A 19081-nucleotide genomic window follows, 5' to 3' on the forward strand; every position below is an offset into this window, starting at 1 on the left:
GTTTGCATTAGGAGTTTTTTGGAGATTAGTAATCAGACTGCTTGAAGTCACCATGAAATTGATGAGATAATATATAATAACACTGGATCTATGGAAGTGCTTACTGCCTTTTGTCTGAGAGCGAATGCTGCAACAACAGTCACAATTATTTAGGCCATAATTTGTAATACTCTATATTTTCTTTTGGTCAGGAGAAGTACTTAAGAAAGTGCCTGCTGGGCTATAAATACAAACCAAACAATCAGCCTACCTCAGGGATTGTCTACTCTTCTAGCTGCTAGAACACTTGAGAACAGTCAGAACTGTAGACAGACCAGAAGACCTGACAATGGGCCTTGTTCTCCAGAGCGAAAGGGAAGCTCATAGTGAGGCATCTTCAGCTGCCCTTGAACACGTGCAACTTAATTGCCTGTTTATTTTCATAGGACAAATGCTTAGCTCCTTAGCCCCACGGAAAGTCACTCTGTGTGAAACTACAGCGACTGGTATGCAGTAAATACATTCACACACACACACAGCTCTGCAAGACAACATCCTGAGATAGTCTTACAGAAGTACAGCTTGACCACAGAAAGTGGACAGTGCTATCAGAATGACCAAGGGATCACACCCCACCATGGCTGAAGCACATCAAGTATTTTGTTCTCCCTATGGTATCATTTTTGTCTGGCATATCTTAAAAAAATGATGCTAAAACAGAAGCACATTCTGAAGTACGGGCAATATCCAGCTCCTTTCACAGATGCACAATTGCTCTCCAAAGCAGCAGCCTCTCACAACCCAGTCCCATGTGGCTTGAATCTAACCCAGTTAAGAGTACTGAAGCTTTTTCCCTTTTCAGTGGTAATACAAAGAAAACTGGGAACTAGCTCTTAGTCCATGCTTTGCAGCTTTAATACTGTCCTAAATAGGTTACTAAGGATTGCTTTTGGTGCTGCTTGGGAAACTTAACTGATGTCAAGCCAATGTACCAACTTTGTGCCAACTGCTTCTTGTCTTCTCCTAAATCAGGGAAGTAAAAAGCATCAGAGAGCAAGCTGAGGACTGGGCTAAAGTATGCTATGTTGTAGTGATCTGTGTTAGCACAGCGAATCCATAGGGGACACTTACAGACCAGAACAACCTGGAGCAGTCCTCAAGCTACCATAACGTGTTCTGGGCACACTATAAACATAAGTGTCCTCCAAGGCTGTGCCAAATACTCTGACAATTCCTGATATTTTGTCCTTAAGTGAGAGTATTTCCTCACATGTTGTGTTATCCTTCCTTAAAACCTTACGAGTTCCCTTTCACAAACACTTAAAAGGGGTATTTAACATACACCATACACAAGACCAGGCTTTCCACAAGTCAGAATGGTTTCCAAGACCTCTGCAAAACATCACCTTGGCCAGCTGCTTTGAAATGAAGGAAAAGGGTCACTCCATACAATATTGTCACTACATCCCAAACATGGCAGTGGAAAAGAACTTTTGATTGGCCATATTTTTGGTCATATTTCCTCTTTGTGTTCTTACAGAACTTTCTCCCATGCTGAACTCTTAAGGGTTAACTGGCATTGGGTGGAGGAGGGGGAAATCAGAGGTCAGCTCATGTTCTGATACCAGTGAACTCGCAAGTTACTCCTTAAGCATGTGGTTTCATCCTAGGTTCTTCCTGCCAGCGATTTCTCACTTTAATCATACACCCACAGCAACCCAGATCTTTAAATTCAGCAATTCTTTCTCAGGTTTCAGCAAGTCATTGGCAGCCTGAGCTATTTTTGGGATATTTTCTCTACTGCAGATGCAGCTCAGGAAAACGCAGGGAGCATGCTAAAGACCTGCAGCTATTTGCCGTGTACGATTTGCTCATTTCTCTTTATTTCTCTGTTTTCCTGCACTGATCACTTAAAGGACAATCTCTCTTGCAAACAAAATCCCTGGAGCCTGATTAGAGGGACCGAAGGCTCCCAGACACGGATTGCCTGCCAGCCACAGCACGGTAAGGACATGGACACTTTTGGCTAGCCTTGCATCACAGCTTTTTAAGCTTTGCTGAACGTTTATTTGTGTCCATCGCTTCCAAATCAACACTGCTGGCATGGCAGGCAGTCTCCAGCTCCTGGTCTCCATTTTCATTCCCTAAAATCCTCAGCACTTGTAAGTAACAAATTTATACTCACCGTTCTCTTTGTGTGTTCTAGAAATCAATGACTGCCACTAATTTTGATCAGTTCCAGGGGTTGGGGTTTTTTTCCTTACATTTTAGCATCTTTTTGGAGATCTGTAATTTGTAATTTGATTGAAACTGGATATTTCTACTGCCTGATCCTCCCTATTTTAGGTATATTCTTATTCTTTAGCTCAGCAAATAAACCAGGGAATGGGTGCATGTACGGTAGATGGAAGCATTATAAAAAAGACCTGCTAGTGCTGATTTACTCTAATACACACAGAGCTCTCTGGGCTGGTGTGCCAGCTCTGCTATAATACCTCTAAGCTGCCACATAGCAGTGCGCTAACACTACAAAGACATATACAGCACAAAACCAATGCAGCAGGGCAAGCTGTACTAAAAATGAATAGCTTTTATCATGCAGATCTTTTCTATATGCTCACCCAGTAAGCACTGCAAGGACAGTGACATTCCATAGGACATACTGTTTTATTGTAAGGATTGTTGAACATCCTCAGGGATATATTACTTGTACATACTACTGCAGGAAGACGAACACAGTTCCTGTCTTATGAACATACAAACCAAATCCTGGGAATCTCTGGTGACAGAAAGTGGAAAAGAGCTTCTTTTGGTCCTTCCCTGTACTTCAGGCTTTTTACAGAAACTGGAATTACTTTATGCCTTATCCTTTCATGTCCAGTAATACGATTGCAGAGAATTCCCCTGAGGGCTTAATGTACATCACCCAACTCTTTGACTGCAACTCTGTGTTTGTTGTGCTGTTAGGAACGTGTTTAGAAAGCCTGACTTTGTGCTAGAGCTAGGCAAGGGCAAGCCTTTAGATAGAATAAGCAATAAAGTCTACCTGTGTCTGCTGCCAGAACAGACAAGCGCATACTGTATGCTGGTACCCCTAATATTTCCTATCAAAATGCTTAGCCATTACAGACTGCAGCAGAAACAAGTTACCACAGTCTTTGAAAGAGTACTTTAGGAACTTACTAAACTTCATCTTTCAACTTTTCAATGTGGGAGAACTTCTTGTTCATTTTCTAGCTTACAAATGTTTCTTGAGTTCTTCAGAAAACCAGTTGGAAGGGTGGGAGAAATGCTGTATGTGCACGAGTGGACTGAAGGTCTTTATGGCTTAATTTTCAGTATGGGAAAAGTTCTGAGGTTGATATGCAAAGAAAGGAAAGACAAAGCCATGCAGGATATAATGACCTGCAACTCAGAGCAGTAGGAGCAAGAAGAGGAAACTTCAACTGCTATCAACAGATTTAGGATCAGGCTCTGAAAGTGGTGGTTTTGCTTCTGAAAGCCTCTCCTCGATTTTGAGACAATTTCTTTGACACTGTCTATGTTGCTTCTGAACATAAAACCAGTCTCTGAGCCAGGCTTCAGTGGTGAATCTCTGCCTCAGTTCCACTGATGCTAAATTAGCTGAATGAGAAACAGAAATCTAACCTTTAATCCTAAACCCCATTTTATATTGCATCCCAAAGATTAACACTCAGCTTGCTGCAAGTCTTGAGACCCAACACATTTCCCAGAGACTGCAGGAAGAAAGGAATTATTATAGCTGGATGTGTTTTATTAAAAGTTAGCCAAGCATGTGACTGTCCACTGTTAACAAAGGAACTGATACGTCATTAGACAAGTTACATGGCGCTAGGTAAGATGCATGTAAATCGAGACCCCAGATTGCTCTCTCTCAAAAGAAGTTACTCTCAGCACGAATGGAAATGGATGAAAGGAAGTTCTAGTGACAGGACAGGTCTGTGCAGAGCGGCATGTTTTGGGAACTGAGTGAGAGAAAACTCACCCCAGTGATATACCTGTACAGATCAGCGGTACCATTCAAGTGGTGCTTGCTTGGGCTCCTTTTAGAGAACATCATACTAAATTGTGCCATTGATGACAATTATAGGGAGGCAATGCGTGCTGTTTCACAATAGGTGCAGAAATGAAACAATCTGAATAACGACAAAGCAGATGTCACCGAGGCTATTTAACTTTTTATTCTTAAACCAAACTGTTACATATAGGAGCTCTCTGGAAGTTGAAAACCACATCTTGGCTAGAGGAGGAATATAGACCACAGGGATTAGCAACTGTCCACATGTTCCCAACTGAGGATACTCCCGTGCTATGTTAATATACTTTCTTCTTGTTGTTTTTGTGCATTACATTAACCCAGCCACACACAAGATACTAAAGAAAAACTGACTCTATAAATGTTCTGATTTATTATTCAGCAGCAGCTATGATGCCAGGCACTCCATAACTCACACTTGATGGTCCTTGCCTAGAGACAGCTATATATAAAGGGCCAATGAATATCAATAAGGGCAATGGCTAAAGTGGAACTCAGGGTGACTTAGAGTAGAACTTGCTCTGGAGTTAGAACAGGAGTCGATCCCACAATTCTTCCTTCAGTTGAACAATCACAGAAGTAGGACCCCCAATTTTAATGACATCCTCAGACACACTCTGAAGTTACAGTAAGTTACTGTGCGTGGGCACAGCCATGGCAATTGGCCAGTTCTATTCTCTTCACCTCTGAAGCAACAGAGAAATTTTGTTGGCAGTATGTTGGGGGGCAACATCAATTTAGAGGAGGAATATCACAGAGTAACAGAAATAAGAGGAAAAGTAGCAGAAATTTAAGGCTCATCAGAGGCAGGAATAAGCAAATGATGGAACAGCAGTGAATGGCAAGCTGCAGGCCTGAGTGTGAGGGGGTAGGCACTGGCTTGGCTTGACAGGAATGGTGCTGTACCAGGACATCCTGGGAGGAGTGTGGGAAGACAAAGGTAGACAAGCAACGTGTAGCTGCTTCCACCCAATGTGATACAGCTGAGAAAAAGACTAATCCACTTTACAGTATGCCACTAAAGATAAAGACAATAGAGACAGTATAGCAATGATGGCATCCTATAGGTATGGGTGAGACCTGTTTGGAATATTATACAGTTCTTGTCACTCACAGTACAGAAAGATCCATACTTCTCATAACAATAGCCAGGGAGATGAGTGCTATCAGCAAAGATACCATCAGAGAAATTAATTATTTAAGATGTATGATAATGTTGGCCCAAGAACAAACAGCTACAAATCAAACAACTAGAACTAGGAGAACACACTGAAGCAGTGAGATGGAGCAAGAACCCTAACTACCTCTTTTTGTAAGATGGAGCAGGACCAATTGTCAAAAGCACTGTTACATTTTTGCAAGTTGCTGCAACACTAATGGCTTCAGGACTGTTTCCTAGGTCACTGTCATACATGTTAATAAAGGTGAGATAAGAATCATCTCCTGGATGTAAAACATAGATGAATGGATAGGTGCTATAATTTATCCTAGCAGATGTTGCTCCTGTTGACATCACCTGTATCTCTGTAGAAAAACTAAGGTAACATTGATGTGATAACATCAGCCTCTTTCAGACACAAGAACAAAATTAGCACTGAAGACTGAATGGAGCAAACTTGGTTTGTGTTGTTTGATGTTGTTGTTGTTCTGAGGAATCCAGGCACTCTGTTACGAGGCAGCACAGGTCAGGGTATACTGAAAGTATTTTAGGTGTAAACAAGTATTAAAAAGGTATTTACATGTTAAGATCTCCTCTTTTGCTCAAAACCCAAGTTGACCTGGCAGGCCAACAGGCTGCCCTCACTGTGGAGGGAGGTAGAGCATGAGACTTCATTCCTTTTTCCCCCAAAGAAAGTGAAACTGAATGTCACATGGATGAGAGATAGATACAGCAGTATAGATCCGGACTGACCTGCCTCTTTGACACCAAAGCAACAGACCTCAGCACCAAGGCTAAAATTTTTGTCAAACACATGTCAGAATATCATAACTCAGTTCCCATGTAGATTCCACAACTGCCATAGAGATTACAGTATGCTCGTGTACTTCAGAGGTCTTCTCACAGGTGATGGTGTCAATAAAGACAAGGTTCTAAGCTGCCTTCAACAGAAATCAGCGTTTCTGTTGCAATCAACCTTTAGAAATAGATGGCTGTTTTTTTCAGACTAACTTCTGGAAGATGTCCTTGCAAGATTTATGACTGAAATTCCATCCCCAAAACTGGAACCAGTCACTGCAAATTCCATAATGTTCAAGTATTTAAATTATCCTGAGATTCTAAGTCAGTGAGCTCTCCCAGCAGCAACAGGAATACAACATATCAGAGATCCACTTAAAGACAACATGGTTTAGTGTGAGGGTGTCCCTGCCCATGGCAGGAGGGTTGGAACTGGATGATCTTAAGGTCCTTTCCAACCCTAACTATTCTATGATTCTATGCCTGAGGATACATAAAGCCATGGCTACAAGAAACAGATCAACTGCAGTCACTGGGTAATTTTACCTTACTTGCACTGAAAAGAAGTAAATCCATTGGATGAAAAAAGTAGACTTCTGGCATTTAAAATATCTAATTTGCTGCCAAAAAGTAAGTAAAATTGTTGAAACAGGTAAGCTGGATACCTTCACATGTTACCTATAGAAAGACTGACTTGAATCACTCAATAATTTTTCTTAAAACTTGTTGGGGAAACAAACCATTGCCCTTAACATTTCATGGATTTCAGTGACCATGCTTTGTAGTCTGCAAGACAGATACTGTCTTTTGGCCTTCTAGACACTGGCTCAAGTTAAACCACAGCTGCAAGAGACTCCTTAACCTTCCCCATCAAACCTGTCAACCCTTCTTTAATCTTGCTGATTCTTGACTGATGTTACTTCATATCATGGTCAGGCCAGCAATCATAAGGAGAATCATTAGCAAAGGCATCTAGAAGTGGCTCTCATCAACACTGTCTCACATTTATCCCTAAATCAATCATGCTGTGACTGTATTGTTCTTGTTGCTAGACAAACTATTTGGCTGTCCTCAAAACCTGAAGGTGTAAAAGGGTTGAAAAGAATCATTTCTCTGTGTGCAAAGGAAAAACAAAAGGCCTCAGCTGGAGAACAGGAAAGAGATTGCTACCATTAATATGAGAAGCCCTTCACATAAGACATTGATCTAGGCATATTTATGTGTAGTAATTTCACCATTTTAGAGTCAGATTGAAACAAATGCTATTTCAGCCTTGCAGACCATGCTGACATCACACAGCCCCCACATTTAGTTCCTTCATATAGTTTGTCTGTGCTGGTGTTATTAATAGGCACACTAAAATGGGAACTTCACCCTGGCTCAGCTTTGACTCACTGAATGGCCTTGGGCACCACATAACCTCTGTCTCCGGTTCTCTATCTGCATAATGTGTTTGTCTCTCCAGTGACTTTACAGTCATGGGACTCATAAATGGGCCACTTCACAGAATTTTTAGATTACAATACACTGGCTTCCCTTTTAATCCCTCTGTACTTCTACAATATATTTCATGAGTTTTAACATGAACTTGCATTTTACATGAAGGCAATGAAACTGTTTCAACAGAAAGAAGAACTACTTAAAACTTTCAAATTAAGCCTCCTAGGAATAGTACCTTGAAGTAAAAGTATGGAACCGCAGCCACATAACAAAGCTTACAGTCTCACAGCCCAAAATATCTTTATTTGATGATGTTTTAAAATAAGCTCTTGACTGTCCAGGGCAAGGGTAGAAAGATGAAAGCTTAATTTCTCACTGTGCAAAGAAATACCAGATAACATAGTTAGCAAAATCTGCGCTGCAAAGTGTGGTCTGGGAATACCAGATGGAAGAATCTGTCGACTGATCTCCATTAATAAACTGGCAGTGAAAAGAGCTACATTATTTTGGAATACAAACTGGCTCTGAGTGCAAGACAGCCCTCTTCATTTGACTGCACCAGAGGATGTAAATCCTCAGTGTAGCTGAGACAACTTGCCCAAAGGCAACTGAGAGTTACTTGATGTTGTCCACTGAAACAATTCCTATTTTTTAGCCTGCTCTAGATCCTAACTTCTCTGCCCCAAGTCTGACCCTTTCTGTCCTAGAGAGAAAGACCTCTCCCATCAAGGAAGCCCCTGAGGGGACTTTTAAGACATGCCATACACAAATGTTTATTTATTTATAATGGGAGCATAAAGTGGAGGCAAAAACAAATTGCAGAGTGAGCTGACTTCAGTTTAAAATGCAAAGACAAATCACGCACATTAACTATCAAAAGTTGAACAGTTCAACACTGATTATTGCATTAGTAAATGCCAAGAGATAATCTCCATGCTGCAGCTTTACAAAGGCCAGACATGAGGCCAACAAGCCTCATTAGATACAAGTGATTGAAACTTTCACTCACCCATTGTTTTCTTATTTTTCCTTATGACTTGGATTTGGGCCTAGATCAAAACTGAACAGCCAGTAATGCAAAGGAAGATTTGTAATCCTGGGATATATGAGACATACATTGAACAGAGTTGCCTTAACTCAGCAGTGAGTTGCTCCCCAAAGTTAGGCCCTCTCAGCTCCGATATCCAGAGACACGGATCTCCAGATACCCCAACTGCCACAGAATGGGAAATGCTGTTCCAAAACCCACTCTAAGGCTGATCTGATCATATAATCTAATAATTACATAATTATTATGATGTAACTACAAATTTATGATGGATCTAGCCTGACAATACTATTTTAGGATGACAGTTCAAATGAGGAGGCAAAAAACCCTGGTCTAATTCATTCCCAGTGTAAACTGGCAGTATTCCCATTGCCTTCAATGAGAGATTTACTTGTTCACCTCTACTTTAATTGTTGGCCAGCATCTTTCCAATATTTAGGAATGAATTGCACCAGCCTAACAACTATTCACTCTTAAATCCAAAGCATCTCCAGAGAGTTGGGGGAAAGTTGTATTTTCATGGAAGTATTTGCATTTAGACAGAAGATTCAGATTTCCTGTTACTGGAGTAACTTACTCATAGAAAGAGAAAAGTTCTTTACAAAATAAAATTAAAGATCTTCAGAGGTAAAGCAGCAAAGGCCAGTTGAAATTATCTATATCCAGACAAGCAGAAAGCAAGAGTCAGAAGCTGCTTAATGGCTGAGCAAAACCGAGTCTAACACACCATGTCATGGCAATGGCTTGAATGTCAGATGGAAAAAGGCACAAGTTCTTAGCTAAAAGAGAATGAAAGATAATGGGAAATTTGGGTACACAGAGCCCCCCACCATGATCCTGCCTAGCAGACAGGTTTAACATGTTGTCATGTTAAGCTAAAGAAAGTAGAGAAAGAGTTCCTAAAATAGAGAATAACAAGGATGAAGGAACAGGCAGAGCCTTAGATACATGCAATCTGCTTGGGTTGTGTCAGCAACAACAATAAATTCACACATTACATCGGAATGAAACGTTCCTACTTTTTTGTTTTGTGGGAATGGGGATTTCGTTTCCATTGTGATGCAACCAAATGAGAGTTTCAAAACAGCAAAATTTCCCAAGGAAGGGAAATTTTGTGTTGTGCTTAGTGAAAGGCTTTAGTCATGTTAGTGGGCGAATTGCAGTAAAACACAAAAAGTTACTCCACCCTTCTGCAACCCAATGCAACAGCAGAGAGTAGAGGATCAATAGCAGCCCACAGCCAAACCAAAAGCATTGCAACAGAAGGTTCTTGATCCTGGAGAAAACACTTCACCACAGGTTGGGCTATCTTTATGATTGCTGTGATGATAAAGCATATCTTTAAACACTTTACCATATTATCTGAGGGATTTTGCTACAAGAGAAGCTCTATGAAGGGAAAAATGGAGAGAGAACTAAGGCAGCCAAGTGCTCCATTATGTCTTCTCAGAAGGCAAAACAGTGAATCATTTATGATTAGTTCAATAAGCAAACCCACTGATTTTAGAGCTTAGCCATAAATACTTTTTTTTAATGTGGTTATTGATTTACTATTTAATGATGGTTGGTTAAAAAGATGAGGTTGCCCAAGACCTGTATCCATTAACAGTAAAGGATAAACGCCTAAGACTTGTGGATAGGTGATGTTTATTGACTTTGATATACTGCATAAATACTGTGGACATACATCAATGACTCAGGTCAGGGTGTGCTGCTCAGAACTACAGATGTTGAAGAAGTGAAATGCTTCAATCAGTGTTTTAGATATTAAAACACAAAAAGGAACGCAAGTTTTACAGAAGAACAGGACTTGAGCAGTAGTTTTGTAACTGTTAGCTTACTTTCAAGAACGATTACCTCAATTTTCATCCACACTAACTATTGCTGCGCATGAAAAAGAAACGCAACCGCCTGGGCTCCTCTGCCTCAATGGCACTACAAAGTTTAGCCACTAGAGTGTGTCAAGGCATATGTGAGGACTAAACCTCTTTACGGTCTGTACCCTTGAATTCAAACTCCTACCATAAGCACTAGACATAGACAAGCAGCTTGAATGTACCATTTTTCTGATTTCCTGCTTGACTACTAGAACTTGTCTTAAAGGTTATACTGCTGAGAAAAGGTCTCACCTCATTACTCTGCACAGGGAGTTTCACATGAACACTGAACAACACAGCCATCCAGAAGCAGTGGAGCCAATTTTAAGATCCATTACACTGTTTCTACGTTTTCAATGTCAATGTCAATGAAATATCCCTTCCAGGCTAAGACTCGCACATTGATGCACTACAATAACCCTGTTATTTTGTACTGAAAAGTCACCACATCCAGTGAGCGTGTGTCAATCTGTCCCTCCCTGCTGCTCTCTCTGCTGGATGTGTGCAGTGAGCAGTTGCAGGACAATTTGAGAGAAGAAAACCCCATCCATGTACCTATGTGAAACCTGACAGTCTGCTCTTGTGCTGAGAATGGGGATGCTCTGCTGTATTTAAGCAATCAGTGTGAAGAGAAGTCCCTCTCTTTGATAGTAAAATAAAAATAAAAATCAGAGCAGTTAAAATTAGCACTGCGTAGGCATAAAGCTTTGCCAGGATCAAACAGAGTGTGGTGAAATGTACACATTTGGAAATGCTGAACATCAGGTTCTGCCTGCAGCCTTCACTGAATCAAGGCTTGGCCCCTTCTCCAGCTCTAAAACTGCACTGACAGCGCTCCCTTCCTCTCTCTTTTTGCCCATTTTTGTCTCTTCAGACTGCAAACTCCCATTAGCTGTTTTGCTTATAAAGGCCAGCTCTTAGTAATAGTTTCTCACTGTCCATATGTCACCCTCTTGCTGAAGATTTTAGACATTAGGCCAACTTTTCCTTAAAATACATTAAAAAAACCCAACACAAACCTCCAAAAAAACTCCAACTCCCAAACAAGTACCATAGGAGAGACAGGAATCCTACGCACAAATCTGTAGTCACATACATGCACAAGTGGTGTTCTGAATGAGACGTGTAGCACTTGATTTCATTATCTACTTCCCTTACGAAAAGTCTGCTAAGCCTTTCTTGGAAACTGAAGCAGCTTTCTGAGCTTCCAAAGGTCCACAGCATTAAGGTGATGATGATGGCTGAGCCATCACTCCTTTTGAAGTCCTTAAGGATCCTTCCAAGTCAGCCACACAGGGTGTATTATGCAAATAATGGGAGAACACCAGATCTGAAGGTTCATCCTTTGCCTAGATCAGCTTGAGAAATAAGAGTCTGACTGGGCATCTGGAGCACCCATCTTCTGCTCTGTAACTTTAGATGAACATTTTAAATGTTGCATTTATCTGAAGCAAACTGGTGGCTGACATGAGAACAAGGAACATAAAAGAAAATAGGAACATGGAATATAAAAGAAAGATCTGTGAGTGTAAGGTCTCCCTTACTCAGTGTATACCGAGCTAATGGTACAGGAGGTGGGTATCCCACAGTCCCATCAGAACTAAGTGATCCTTCCTTTCCTGTGGAGCCAGCTGAAATCACAAATCCTTGCACACCACATTTTCATCCTGAAGAACAGGAGTGCGGCACAGGCAGAGTATACAGCAAAGCTCAAGGTCTAACGCTGGCACAGCATGAGGGAGGAACTACATCCTTACACACCAACAGGGGTGTAAGCAAATGGCTTTTCACAAATCACCTGAAAACTGTCAGGCCAGTGTCTAATGAACGTTCCCTAACTAGAGCTGAGCAAGTGAAGGTTTCCCCAGCTCAGTAACAAAACACAGAAGTCAGGAAGAAACAAGCACAAACCTCAGGTCCCATAAAGCTCATACAGAATGGTTTTTTCTTGCAAAATAAAAACTTAGTAATTTCAATTTGGGGTAAACCTGAAATGTACACTGAATTAAAGAGAAAATGTTTCATGCCATTTTAACCCCCCATATTTTACAATTCTTTTATATAGATTCATTGGAAAGTGGAAAACGGCATTTCAGTTTCAATAGATGAAACCCTTCCTTTTAAATGTACTACAATATTTCCTTTAAAAAACTGAGACAATGTTTCCTTTTTTTTCCCTATTATTTCACTTGAAGCTGTTTGTCTGGTTCAGACTAGTCTCCCAAACAATCCCAGTCCTTTCAAACCGCTGTTATTCCAGGAACTTAATAATCATTCAGAATTTTTGTCCAGCTCTATTCACAAAGGCAAGGAGTATTTTGGCCATACTATCTTGGGGAAGGAAATATCCATGAGCCTTTCTCAAACACCTTTCCGTTTCCTGCCACTGTGTCCCCAGCTGATACTGCCTGTGTCTTTGTGCAGCAGCAGCAGCTCCACTCTCCCTGGCAGAGTCCCTCATTAAACATTTTCTGGATGAGAAGGCTGGAAAGTGAACTTCTCTATAGAGGGAAGCACATCCAGGAGAAGGGATCACAACTCTGTCCTGAGGCAGGATGGACTTGATTTGTGTCAGGGATTATTTTTATCTTCCCAGTCAACTAGAAGCTATGCAGCAAAGTCCACGCAGGCAGGGCCGTGCAGCACTGCTTTGGACCAGACACTGCTTGAAAATAAAGGAAACGCAACGGCAGGCGGAGCTCTGCCCTTCTCCAGCCCTTCACGTAGTCCTCTGCAGGAAAGGTTTCCCTGGCCAATCCCCCAGGAGCTGGCTCAGCTCAGGTACACACCGGATCGATCGCAGCATCACAGAACGGTTTGGGTTAAAGGGGCCTTAAAGCTCATGCAGTTCCCATCCCCAGCCACGGGCACGGACACCTTCCACTAGAGCAGCTTACCTTGAACACTGTCAGGGATGGGGCAGCCACAGCTTCCCTGGGCACCCTGTGCCAGATCTACCCAGTTTGCACAGCTCAGGCAGTACAAGCCAGACTTGGCTTGCAGATTGCCTGAGGAAGGTGACTGCTGGGTTTAGCTCCTGCATCTACCATTCCACACCTGTCCTGGCACAATAATGATGGAAACCCATGGATAAAACCCTACCCAGTTATCTCTGTGGAGTTACAGCACGAAAAGACAAGGAAAACCTCACAAGTGTGAAATTACCTCTGGAAGGGGAAACAGCTATTTCCTCAAGGGTTTTTTCCTTGAAGAAAGGCAGTGTATTTACTGAGTTTCTAACATGGAGAAGCATGTATTTAGATGTAGTGCTTGGGGAGACAGGTTAGTGGTGGACTTGACAGTGTTGGGTTAACTCTTGATTATCTTGAGTCTTTTCCAACCTAAATGATTCTATGTATTCAGTTGCCTGAAAGAACATGACCTAACCCATTAAAGCTCTGCATTTCATTTTCATGGGGAGAGAAGGAAAAGCAGTTAATAGCTGCTAGAATTAAAAAACAGAGCAATGTTTCCAAGCAGCCCACAAAACCAAATAAATGACTTGGATTTCTACATTCTCTTGCAGTTTGGAAGTACAATTATTGCACTGCATTTTCAGTGTTTGCAGCAAGAACAAACTCATAAACTAACAGAAAACTACATTTTCCTGCAGCACTGGTGAACAAGCAGTGACGTGCAAGCGCATAAATAAGACATTTAAATGCATTTCTATGTTAATAAACGTAATGATGTATATAGCTGAATTTTAATCATCTAGGGAATAGAGCTCCTAAATTACAGAGGATAAGGAACTAATTGGATTCTGCTCATCTTCTCTGTTGGCTATGAGTAGCATATTGTGTGTTCCCTAGAACTGAGAAAGAACAACACTCTGGAAAAGGAAGGAGTTACATAAAGAGGCCATCAAGTAGCTTGAACTTTATGATGAGGGGCCTTTTATCTTCTTTTCAATTTTCTAAGTCAAAATACCACTTATTTTAAGAGCCCCTCCATCCTTTGAAACTAATACAACTGAGAACAGTGAGATACGTTATAAAGAAAAAGAGAATTATCAAAATAGTGGCTAAAGGAATAGCTCTTAGGGCACCTCACATAATTTAATCCCTTTGAAATTTCAGGCAGCACATCTTCATGAGAGGCAAGATGTGATTTTACATTATTTAATACAATGTAGAGATGCAGTGGATATATATGTTTTCCTAATAAGCCTACCTCTAAGTGCTTGACATTCTGAATCAGAGCAGCAAAAAGCACTGGGACATAAGATGGGGTAATGCAAAAATAAAACATTATAAAAAGAAAGCTGTACAAGTTTCCTGCTAACTACGTGGTATGTACATACTACACTCAAAAGCTTTATTCCTTTCGTGGAATGATTTTTTTATGGTAACATTACTTTTAAGTAGAACAGGAAGAGTATAACATATATTATAGATTTAACACATAAACTGTTCTGCCAACTAAAATCCAAACATTTTTCTCAGCCCTATATTACACTTGGTTATCTTTTTTCCTGTTATGAGAGAACTCTCACCTCATTCCTATGAGATAATGACATCTAATAAGACCAGATATTTGCACAGCAGTTTGCAAGAAAGAGAACTACTTTTAATCTCCATTTTCCATAAACAAAGCTGATAATACAAACCTCCTGGTGAATAAATTATTAGCAATTAGCCTTAATTTGTGTGGTGGATCCTATCGGAGCATTTCAGTAGTAGACAAATGCTATTTGAGAGAGGTTTGTTCTCTAGCAGTAAAATAACAGGCTGAGGTCACTTTAAACAAATGTTTGAAATGCAGTGTATTATTAGTATTTCAATCACTGCCAATTGCCTTTACTTACTATAATTATTGTTTCATAAGATTTAGAACAAACATGTTTTGCTACAACATCTCACAAATTGAGGTGATTCAGACTCAGACTTGCCTTATTGTAAGCATATTCTGAAGCCAAGACTTTAATCCTAATATAAATTATTCAAAACTCATCACAAGTGTACCTGTTTTCTTTAAAAAATAAAGTAAATCTTGTATGAACTCTGCCTCAGAGATGGCTGCTCTCTTAATTCTCTTGGTCATAACTCACCCATTCCAACTATTAATTCCTTTCTATCACTTTTTCTTTCCTAATTCCTTTGCAAAAGGAATCTTAGTGACCACAGCTGTCTGATTTTGTCAAAAGTAACTTACAGCTTTCTACAAGCTTTGTGGAGTGGATTCCCTTCTTCCACATGAGTGTGATGGAACAGGCCACCCTCGTTTACCTAGTAAATGAAAAGCAAACACTGGAATAACTTACCTACAATCTAATGTGTTGCTAATGAACAGAAAACTACCTGATAATGCTTCTCATGATAATGTTTTGCATGCTGATGTTGGATATGACCAGCAGTGGCCTTGATGAGGGAGCATATGGTAGGGACACTGATGACAAAAGATGATGTGACATTGACTTTAATGACTTACCTAACATGTTTAAAGCAGACTGCCTTTTGATGTCCTAACTTCTAAGTGGTTATACTAAGATAAAGCCATCAGATTGTCATAAGTAAAAAGTACATTTTCCATTGCCATCAGCTGAAGAGCTCTCACAGCATTTCTCCTGTGCACTTCTCTACAATAACCATTACCTCAAATATTGACAATCCTAAGTACACTGTAATATTAAATGCTGTATAAGTGAGCAACTATCTTTCCAACAGATGTTAAATGCTTTCAAACAGAAACTTCAAAAGTTTTGTAAGAAATGCACTCATAATGTATCAGCTTTGCAAAAAAACAACCAACGAACCAAACCAACCTCCAAATTTCATTTATCTTTCAGGGGAAAAAAAGGTGTAAGTAGGGTATGTTAGCAAAATGGTTACTATTGTCCCCTTGGTCTTGGAATTTATAAATATACGAATACAACAGTTCATAGCACTCAGTTCATATGCTGCAGAGAAAACAGGTTTCCTGCATTGTCCTCATGGGACCCATAAGAATCGAAACTCTGCATTAAGGCAATCATTGTAACCAAACCACATACTTCAGCCAGCAATTCCCAGGACTCAGGAAGGAGTTAGTCCCCCTGATGCCCAACAAGTTTCCCTAATACACAACTAGGTTTTATCTATCTGATTTAGGTCTGGGTGCTTTTCACCTCCCTCTGAAGAATGAGCTCAGCCCTAGTTGTCTGGACATGCATCCAAACTCCATCCACCCAGATCAAGTCAGAAGCCAAATCAGATAGTGCCAACAGACCTTTAAAATTAAAAGCACTGTAATTCAGCAGTGTATAAATCATGTCCTTCTCCTGGCAGCTCTGCAACTCCTAAATCTTATCTGGTGCTTCTTGTCCCAGAGCAGAAAGAAATAATTCTATCTCCATTTAACAGTTTCTCAACTTTGTATAGCACAAATGGCTTTTCTGATATTTGGATTTATGTTTCCCCAGTAGTGACTGGAAAAGTGTACTATTATGGTACAGAATTCTGTTTTGGTTAATATATTTCCAATATTCATGGACTGTCCAGCATGGCCCTCACCCTTCACAATCCTGAAGCCCTAATCCTTAGACCTTTCCCTCTTTCCCTCCTCCCTACTCTGCATGTTTTGGGTTTTACTGCCCTTTTTCTTGAGCACACAGCCTAGCTCAGGTCAGGGAGTCCACCTCATGGTGGTCTGCAGCTTCAGACCTCTGGGTGAAATGCAACTATGAGCATATTTGACATGGCTTCTTTTCCTCCATGCATCAGCAGGACAACACAACTGATGGCAACACAGCTGTGTTAGAGCTTGGGCTGCTGCTGAGGAGAAGGGAACTTGGGAACACATGGTAGCAATTTGACTTTAAAATCTATATGCACACAAGGTCTTTCACACATCCCCTTACCTCTGTGCTGGGAAGGGGAATACAGAAGTCACATATGGAGTTATTTCTTGGATAACCAAGGAAGGCTGTCCATGGGGTAGACTTAACACAGAAAATCCCGTCTTCTTCACTCCACCTCCATAAGGGCTATCAAGATCATGTATGTAAAATTTGGGGAAATAAGAATTCTGCATCTCCTTAGGTGCTGACAGCACTTGGAACTATCTTAATTCAATCTACTTCTGATCCCTTTTCTGTTTGTGTCCTTGATGCAGGTAGTTCAAAGAACAGAATTTTCCTTATCCACCCTCTCCTCCGCTGCAAGTCCTCTGTGTTCTCTGAACTTTGCTCTCAGCATCTCTTACTTCCCTCTCTGTCTGGCAGACAAGGCAACCTTTGAGACCCTTGTGCTCTTAGTGTCACCACAGGGCAGAGGTTACAATTCACAGAAGAGCTGTCTCCTGCCAGGCTGTGAGCAGTATGCTAATGTGACAGCTTGGCAAGGATCTGAGAATGTCACTTCTAGCAAAATAACTGTCCTGCCTACTATTTGTCATATATACAACCATATATCCATCCACAAAAAAACCCTACAAAATCCAGCTCTAATATATATTTCAAATGAGATGCCCACAGGCACTTAGAGCATGAGTCTATGTCAGTAGCCATATGTGCTGTAATCCTCCTCTTTATACACAGACCCAGCATAATCCTTTCATGCATCATATATCTAATCTGTATTCTCTGCTTTGGAAGCAAGATTAATCTGAACATCTCAGAATTAATACAAATACATTAACTAGACTACAAATCTTCGTTACTTTGGCTACCAAGCAGTTAAAGAATGTGGCAAATGACCAAATAATCAGTCTGCCATTCAGCTATATGCTGTGCTACCATTTCAGTTCAGGTTCCTCAAAGCCCTGCAGCTGAACTACAGACGGGTATTTAATGCGGAATTGTATCTTTGGGGGGAATGTGTTATTTTTAAATGCTTAATAATTATGAATTCATTTGCCATTCTTTTTATAAGCAGGGGATCATAATGAACTCATCTGTTATTCATGTGAATGTCAAATGTATTCCCACAGGAGTTTTATTCTAATTCACTATTAGTTAGTGGATTCATAAAATAAAACGTTATCCATTTATTACTCTGAACATGTAACGCCGGGTAATTGTTCATCAAAGGGCAAATGTAGTATTTTTCTCCGATAACTTTCAGTTCTGATTTAACCAGGTAAAAAATTAGGTTTAAAGGAAGTGTACCTTTAGAAACAGAAGTAAATGTGACAAGCTGTGAGGCTTCCATTTAAAATGCAATGAATGAGATTATCATGAGCTATTTAAAAATGTAAATGTATTATACTGTAAGCATACATGCTTGAACCACACACGTTTAACATAAGCCAAACTGCACCCCAATATATAATACCTAATGCTAGTTCAGTGAAAGACACATTTTTAGTATTCATGAGGCGTTCACAACAGTTTTCACACAGCTGTTCTATTGCAATAGAAAACTGAGAGGCGAGATACTTACACATCACTGCAGGATTTGAATGTGATGACACTGGACAGCGGGACTTTGACCTGTGAAACCAAACACAAACTAAGCAAGAGGAAAAACAGAATTCAGACTTCACTTTTTCAGAGTTAAACAAATGGGTGTTATGGAGTTATTTTCAATTTTCTTCTACATCCCTACTCTGAACTGCATGTAAGGACTTAAGTCTATGAAATGATAGCCCTGAAATATTTCAGTGACAGTTCCTTAGCTCTGACATACCCTGCTAGGCTTCTCCTCAGGTGTGTTGCAGTGACTCTTTCAGTCTTGAAATCCTAGAATGGTTTTGGGTTGGAAGGGACCTTAAAGCTCCTGCAGTTCCAACCCCCTTGCCACAGG

The 19081-nt window shown here is 40.5% G+C and overlaps 1 protein-coding gene and 1 long non-coding RNA gene across 3 annotated transcripts in view; one reads left to right on the forward strand and one right to left on the reverse strand.

Annotated features, from left to right (window-relative positions):
• Nucleotides 1-1727: 1727 nt before the first annotated feature.
• Nucleotides 1728-19081, forward strand: part of AMMECR1 (AMMECR nuclear protein 1) — a 100446-nt gene continuing 83092 nt past the window's right edge. Inside the window, exon 1 of one of the 2 annotated variants that reach the window (XM_061361897.1) lies at nucleotides 1728-1983. In XM_061361897.1, coding sequence (XP_061217881.1) covers nucleotides 1812-1983 — 172 coding nt within the window. In that variant the 5' untranslated portion in view covers nucleotides 1728-1811. Of the gene's footprint in view, nucleotides 2142-19081 lie in introns of both variants that reach the window. The other variant, XM_061361895.1, reaches the window with a different exon arrangement.
• On the reverse strand, nucleotides 11669-18768 carry LOC133216846 (uncharacterized). The gene is made up of 3 exons (XR_009726733.1): nucleotides 18719-18768; nucleotides 14211-15746; nucleotides 11669-11820 (listed from the first exon to the last, which is right to left on the reverse strand). It is a non-coding gene; the product is annotated as an uncharacterized LOC133216846 (long non-coding RNA).

Source organism: Neopsephotus bourkii, unplaced genomic scaffold, assembly GCF_033783945.1.
Source record: "Neopsephotus bourkii isolate Nb327-2 ecotype Australia unplaced genomic scaffold, CSIRO-AGI_Nbou_v1 NB_1067, whole genome shotgun sequence".
NCBI classification, from domain to species: domain Eukaryota; kingdom Metazoa; phylum Chordata; class Aves; order Psittaciformes; family Psittacidae; genus Neopsephotus; species Neopsephotus bourkii.